This window comes from Bos javanicus, chromosome 19 (genome assembly GCF_032452875.1).
Source record: "Bos javanicus breed banteng chromosome 19, ARS-OSU_banteng_1.0, whole genome shotgun sequence".
NCBI classification, from domain to species: Eukaryota; Metazoa; Chordata; class Mammalia; order Artiodactyla; family Bovidae; genus Bos; species Bos javanicus.
Window position 1 is genome coordinate 42,453,286 of NC_083886.1, and position 7,246 is coordinate 42,460,531.

The 7,246-nt window shown below is 42.9% G+C and overlaps 1 protein-coding gene across 1 annotated transcript; it reads right to left on the minus strand.

Moving 5' to 3' along the window:
• Nucleotides 1-436: 436 nt before the first annotated feature.
• On the minus strand, nt 437-6,271 carry KRT12 (keratin 12). Its single transcript, XM_061391750.1, has 8 exons — nt 5,631-6,271; nt 4,831-4,913; nt 3,747-3,903; nt 2,730-2,891; nt 2,512-2,637; nt 2,180-2,400; nt 1,259-1,329; nt 437-820 (listed from the first exon to the last, which is right to left on the minus strand). The coding sequence occupies exons 1-8, from the start codon at nt 6,213-6,215 to the stop codon at nt 723-725; spliced, it is 1,503 nt and encodes a 500-aa protein (XP_061247734.1). The 5' UTR covers nt 6,216-6,271; the 3' UTR covers nt 437-722.
• Nucleotides 6,272-7,246: the final 975 nt, after the last annotated feature.

Sequence of the window (7,246 nt, forward strand, 5' to 3'; positions counted from 1 at the left end):
GATCTTAGCTCCTGACTGGGGATCAAACCTGCACCCCATGCCTTGGAAGGTAAAGTCCCAACCACTGGACTGCCAGGGAAGTCCCAAGAATCTTCTTGACTTAATCTCCAGCCTCAACATCTTTAGCTCAGTGTTTATCGACTTCATCAGAAGTATTTCACAAACCTCTCTCTACGCCCTTGACTGTATTGTTGGTGTCAAGAAAGTACACGTTTCACATTATTACCTGGAGAAGGCACTGGCGACCCACTCCAGTATTCTTGCCTAGAAAATCCCATGGGCAGAGGAGCCTGGTGGGCTGCAGTCCATGGAGTCACTAAGAGTGGCATCAAGAAGGTACACATTTCACATTATTACCATTCACCTTTTATTAAAATTAACTTTATTAAAACAATACTACTCGATTAAGGTCCTATGATTAAAAATATGTTCTAGGTCAATAGAAAAAAGTTTATTAAAGGACTACCTCAGGTCCAGAAAGATGTAAGGCAATTTTGATTTGTTATCAAGACCCACATTTCCACAATTATTTGTAATTAAATTTTGTTCAAAGGCAAGAAAAAAAAAAAAAACAGACTCAAAGTTAATAGGGAATCCAAAGAAAATGAAACAAACAGAAGCAGAGATTGAACTAATATATCATCTTACTCTAAAAGGAATAATTTCTACTTATAAATTTCTTGTTCCTAAGGAACTAATCATGGGGCAGATCTTGTGAAATTTTACATCAGTTCTTCAATTTCCTTAACTTGGGATGAGACCACCTCACCATTCACCACTTCCTGCACAATTGTCTTGATTTTCCGGGCTTTGTTAGGGTCTAAAGATTAAACATGGAACAAACGGAGCAAAAGTTAGTGCTTCAAATATTCATCTAACATTTGTTGTTTAACTTAGGCTTCTAAATTAGGTATTGACTGATACTCTAAACAAAATGCATTTTATTTAATGAAATGTATTCAGTGTTGTCTTGTGTACAAATGAAAATGATTTTCTTTTTAAACACTTAAAAATTGTTTATGATTCTCATAATACCTCTTTGTAGAGTAGATTTTTTTTTCCTTCCTGAACTTGCTGGAAGTTTTAACCCTGTGCAGACTACTCAGTTTATCTGCAGGAATGCATAAATATTTTTTCTTGGTTCCAAATACAAATATACTTCGAATATACATGCTATATTTAATGAGATCTTACAGTTTTGGTCATTAATAGATGTGATTCTGACTTGTTCTACATGATTCCTAGGGAATCTGCATACCTTTAGAGGAATCAGTTGATGGTGCTTGAGATGTGGAGGCTGTCACATATGAACTTTCCACCAGAGAGTCACTGTAAAGAAAACAAGGGAGTTGATATCACATGATGCTTTCTGGAATGAGAAGGAAGAAGGAATTTGCTGTTTGGGCGTTTAAAATGGCCAATGAGAGAAGGTATTCTAAGTTGCTTGATTAAGAATGATGGAGTGATGCATCCTGAGAGTAATCAGTTGTGCAGCTACCTTTGTTTTCAAACCCTGCCTAAAAAGGGTTCTTGAAGTGAAGCCAACTGACAATTAATGGAAGATGTGGTTTCCCAATTCATGATCCTGAATTCTTACCACCAGTCCAGGCTGCTGTTACTTTTGGAAAGTTCCCTACAGTAGTTTCAAGGTGGTTGCATGGCTGATATTTGATGTGTCATTCTTAGCATTAAAATCAGAACTCTACTGGCTGATTGTTCTAATACACGTCTGCAGTATGCCTCTGTCTGTGGTGCCATTTTTCATCCCAGCATTTTATGAACTTTTATCAAGGAAGATGATGGTGACAACCCTTTGCAAAGTGTAGAGGATTTAATAAAGCTAAGGCATATTAAACATGTCCGACTCATTCGCGCTGGACTCTTTGCGACCCCATGGACTGTAGCACACCAGGCTCCTCTGTCCATGGGATTTCACAAGCAAGAATACTGGAGTAGGTTGCCATGCCCTCATCCAGGGGATCTTTCCCACTCAGGAACAGAACCTGCATTGAAGGTGATTCTTTACCGCGGGGCCACCTAGGAACCCCTATGTCTTTACCAGATGTGTTCTTTTCTGTCAACTAAAGACCCCTTCCCGATTCTGTTGCCCTTAAACTGCATCTGGTGTCCACTGTCGGTCAGCCATTGAGGTTATTGTCAATCCCAGTTATCTGTTTACCCTTGGGCCTCGCCGTCCAGCAGGCGGCGGTAGGTCTCAATTTCCAGCTCCAGGCGGGCCTTGACGTTCAGCAGCCGCTGGTAGTCGGCGCTCTGGCGCTCGGCGTCGGCGCGCACCTGCAGCAGCTGCTCCTCCAGGCTGCCGATGAGCTGCTGCACCTGGGACAGCTGGCCGCAGTAGTCGCCCTCGGTTTCAGCCAGCGAGTCCTCCAGGGATTTCTTCTGCACGTGGGAGAGAAACGGCACAGACGTAACAATGGAGGGCACCGAAATGCGGAAGGCGGCCAATGGCCCGTCTTACTCATTTGGATGCATCTCTGGCACGCTCCCTACCATGGCGAGCTGGGACTGGAGCTCTATCTCCAGGTTTTGAAGCGCGCGCCGCAGGTCGGTGACCTCACTCTTGCTGGACTGAAGCTGCTCCGTGTTGCTGCTAATCTCCTTCCTGAGCTCCCCACTCTGCCGCAACAAAGAGGGGTGAGGGGACGTGAGTCAGCTCAGCTCCCCTTTAATACAAGCGTATCCACGCCTCTTGTTTTTGTTAGCAGTACCTTTTCAATGAACCAGGCCTCCGCATCCTTCCGGTTCTGCTCAGCGATGGTTTCATACTGCGCCCGCATGTCGTTGAGGAGTCTGGTGAGGTCCACTCCAGGGGCAGCGTCCATTTCTACGCTGACCTGGCCTGGGCCGCCGGCCCGGCAGCTTTGGAGCTCCTGGGGACAGCGGGTGAGAGGGACAAAGGGGCCCATTGTGACTTTCGTGGGCCTCTTCATCCACAAAAAATAGGAAACATTACCTTTTACAACTGCGTTGGTTTAAAGACAAACCAGTTAATACAAACTATTCAAACATCTTTTATCTAAACATTAGTAGTTTTCTTCTGATTTTTGAAAGAGCTTGAGATGGGCCCCTAAACTCACTGCGGGTCCTTGGTGCTGTGCCTGATGGATGAGCTGGCCCTGCTTCTTGGGGCTCCATGGCCTTCACAGGATGGGAAGGCCTGGTGGAATTGGTGCCCCCCGGGGCTTTCAACCGCAGCTGCCAAACCGCCAAAAGGAGGGCTGCAGACAGTCCCTGGGTTTGCTCACCAGTTGTACCATAGTCATTGGTTTCCAGTAGAAAGCTCTTTAGGAGTCTTGTGCCAGGGTTATGCTTAATTACTGACATACATTGTGGTGTATCAGAGTTCCATGTGTGTACTACACTGGGTATAACCAGTTTCTCTAGCATATTTAACAGTATGTATTATTGGTAGACTTTTGTTTTTGAACTTGAAAAATACTGTATTTTTGGAACTTCCTTGGTGGTCCCGGGCTTCCAATGTCAGGGGCACAGGTTTGACCAAGGAACTGAAATCCCACATGCCACTTGGTATGACCATAAACCAACCAACCAAACAAAAACATCACAACTATATTTTTAAAATCATGAAATCAGGACAATTAAAATTCTGATTGTCCAATGTATTATGCATATCTCTTCTAACTCCATATTTATACATTTGAAATGATAATTGTTGAATCTGGGAGAAAAAAGCTGCTTAGAGAGCTGTCCTTTCTGGCTCTCACCTCCTCGTGGTTCTTCTTCAGGTAGGCCAGCTCCTCATTCAGGGTCTCAATCTGCGTCTCCAGGTCGGCTCTGGCCAGGGTCAGCTCGTCCAGCACCCTGCGCAGGCCGTTGATGTCAGCCTCCACATTCTGACACAGGGCCAGCTCGTTTTCGTATCTGAAAATCAAGTGCAAAACAGTCTGGGAATCCACACACCCATTTGAATAAGGCCCCTGCCATCTTCAGGGCTTCCTTGCAAATAAATCTGGCGGCAGTGTAATGAATGATCTAACTTTTTATTTTCCTTTTTTAAAAAAATGATAATTTACTTCTTAGTTGGAGAGAAGTGAAAAAATTATACTTTTCTATCAGCAGTGAACCCCAGCAGCACTGCATCCCAGGCTTACAACTTCACTTCTGGCTGGCTGCCCTGGCTATGAACAGTAGCAACCCCTCTCTAGCTGGAGTTTCTGACGGAAGCTTAGAAGTGGTTGAAAATAAAATAATCATTTAGTCATCTTGCTTAACTTTTATTCAAGATTTAATTTAAAACATAGATATTCCTTTAGTAACTTGTAATAGGTTTCAGGATCATCACCAAAGCAACATCTTGTGTGGAAATTCTGTGGAGCAAACAGGACCTTAGGATTTTCCTCCTCATATCTGAGGGGAGGGAGTGGTGTAGAAAGGAGAAAGGGATATAAAAATAAGTACATGGTTAATATTTTAGTTATATGTGTCATCAGGAAAAAGATCATTTTATTTAACTCCCAGGCACAAACATTATTAATTCATTTTGATGCATGGAAGACTGAGGTTTAGGATCCTGGTGGAATTATCTTGGCACTTCATGAGTCAATAACAAATGTCAGATATGGTAATCCACAGCCCTGGGTTTGAGCAACTTGTAATTAAGGACATGTAATGTGACTCTATTGAATCTAGATACTTTCTAGAATGCCCAGTGTAAATTTACCAAAACATGTGTGGAACCTGTGAACCGAAGAAGGCTTGAAATATTTGCCATCAATGAAGGAAGGAAAATAGAAAGTAAGAAGAAATGCTGGGACATGTCAGGTATCATTAGTCGTTTATCCTACTCACTTCATTCTGAAGTCATCGGCAGCCAGTCTTGCATTGTCGATCTGCAAGATGAGCTGGGCATTTTCGATGTTGGCAGAAATGATCTGGCGAAACAAGGAAGCACATAAAGTGAGGTCACCAAATACTAGTGTTTTGCAAATATATCTTTGGCAGGAAAATTTTAGGTGATGTTAAAGTGCTATTTTATGAAGAATATAAAGCAGCTTAACTTTTTAAAAGAGAATATATGTGGAGAATCTTACTTAAAAATTAAGAAACATACCTATCCAACAGAAAAGGTAGTGGGAATAAAGTCATTTTATGGAAAATGATAAAATGAAACTATAGGCTTCCCTGGAAGTTGGTAAAGAATCCACCTGCAATGCTGGAGATCCCAGTTCGATTCCTGGGTTGGGAATATCCCCTGGAGAAGGGATAGGCTACCGACTCCAGTATTCTTGAGCTTCCCTGGTGGCTCAGATGGTAAAGAATCCGCCTGCACTGCAGGAGACCCGGGTTCAATTCCTGGGTTTGGAAGATCCCCTGGAGGAGGGCATGGCAACCCACTCGAGTATTCTTGCCTGGAGAATCTCCATGGACAGAGGAGCCTGGAGGACTATAGCCCATGGGGTTGCAAAGAGTTGGACATGACTGAGTGACTAAGCACAGCCCAAATATCTTGAGATGAGAATTTACTCCAAATACAGTTGAATGGAGAAATATCTAAGTTTTAGGTGATTTATCACTGTAAAATCTTGAAATAGAAAAAAAGAAAGTAAAAAATAATTCCCAAAGCCCCTCGAAAGAAACCATTTTGTTACCTTATTCCTGAGGTCTTCAATCAATGGATAATATTTACTGTAATCATTCTGTGACCCCGGGTCTCCAGTCCCAGAGCCTCGTGTTTCATACCACTCTCGAATTTTGGTTTCTAGATCAGTGTTAGCCTCCTCTAGAGCTCGAACCTTATCCAGATAGGAAGCCAATCTGTCGTTAAGATTTTTCATGGTTTCCTTTTCTGATCCAGAAATAAGGCCTCCATCGATGCCAGGGAGAATCCCTAGAGAGCCCCCTCCTGAGCTTCCTCCAAATCCAATCCCCAGGCCTCCAAAGCCCCCTCCCCCAGCTCCTCCATAACCAGCACCCAATCCTCCTGCAAAGGAACTTCCACAGGCACCACCAAAGCCAGAACTAGAACCAACGCCAGAACTAGAACCAAAGCCAGAACTAGAACCAAACATGGAAGCAGCAGAAAAGCCTCCTCCAGAGTTGCCTCCGAAGCCAAAGGCGCTGCCCCCATAGCCGCTTCCAATGCTCGAGGCAGACATGCCCCTGGCTCTGCCCAGGGTCCCACTCTGGGAGGACAGCCACTGAGGCAGCCCAGAGGTGCGCACAGAGAGGGACATGGTGCTGCTGGAGGGACCTATAGCTCAGGATGGAGCAGTGTCAGCAAGGCAGGAAGGCTAACCTTTTATAGGTCTCTGAATGGGTGTTGCCTTGGAAAGTTCACTCTCTCCATCCAAAGTATAGTGGCCCCCCTTTTTTGGCCAGCTTAACAAGAAAATGATTTATGCATATTGACAATTCACTGGTATAGATATAATTGAATTATTTTTCCCATTACGTATTTGTGATAGAAAGAAGAAATCTGGGTGGAGTGCAGATAGGTTGTCATAAAGAATTTTTCTTCTCCAAATTATTTTGTTGCTTGCATTCTCTGCACTGCACAGTGTCTTATGCATAGTGGGGAAGAAGTGAGTGATTGCTGAGTGGGTAAATTAATGAATACTTCTTCCTAAACCTTAAGCTTCTTAAAGTTCTTCCCTCATATCTCCTATTTGTTTCCTTTTGAAAACTCAGTATGAACCATCTGATCATGATCTAGTCTATCTTCTCACAGAATACAGTTTCAGAAACAGTTGTAAAATTCACTGGGAGAAATGGGGAACAAATGCATTTTCCAGACTGATACTGGAGTTTGAGTTTCCAAGGATTTAAAAGTCCTGTCATTAGGTTGTTGCATTTTTTTTTTTTCTGATTCAATAAGAATACCTCTTAAACATTGAAAATACTCTTTAAAAAAAAAATCTTTTTACTGCACTCCATTGGATCTTAGTTCCTTTTAGTTCCTTGACACTGGAAACATGAAGTCTTAACCACTGGACTGGACCACTAGGGAATTCCCTGAAAAATGCTATTTTTGAGTAGAATATGATACTAGTAATATTTCCAGCAGATCTTCCTTTACATAATATTTGACCTTGGCAAACTCTGTGAAATCAGAAGCCTCGTCTGATACTTCACCACTGCCAACTTTGTTAGTATATAAAACCCAGTTGCTCTTTTTGTTATTGAAATTGTATCAATGCTCATACAGTCAACCCCTGGACCCCCAAATATCCAGATATTGTCTGAATATTATCTGGCTCTGACTCTA

Bases quoted from the DNA above. Each gene is read 5' to 3' on its own strand.
- KRT12 (XM_061391750.1), bottom strand. From the start codon at position 6,215: ATGTCCCTCTCTGTGCGCACCTCTGGGCTGCCTCAGTGGCTGTCCTCC. The intron at 1,330-2,179 runs GTAAACAGATAA...TTTTCTTTACAG, and splicing joins CTGGACGGCGAGGCCCAAGG to TGACTCTCTGGTGGAAAGTT. The intron at 821-1,258 runs GTATGCAGATTC...TTTAATCTTTAG, and splicing joins ATCAACTGATTCCTCTAAAG to ACCCTAACAAAGCCCGGAAA.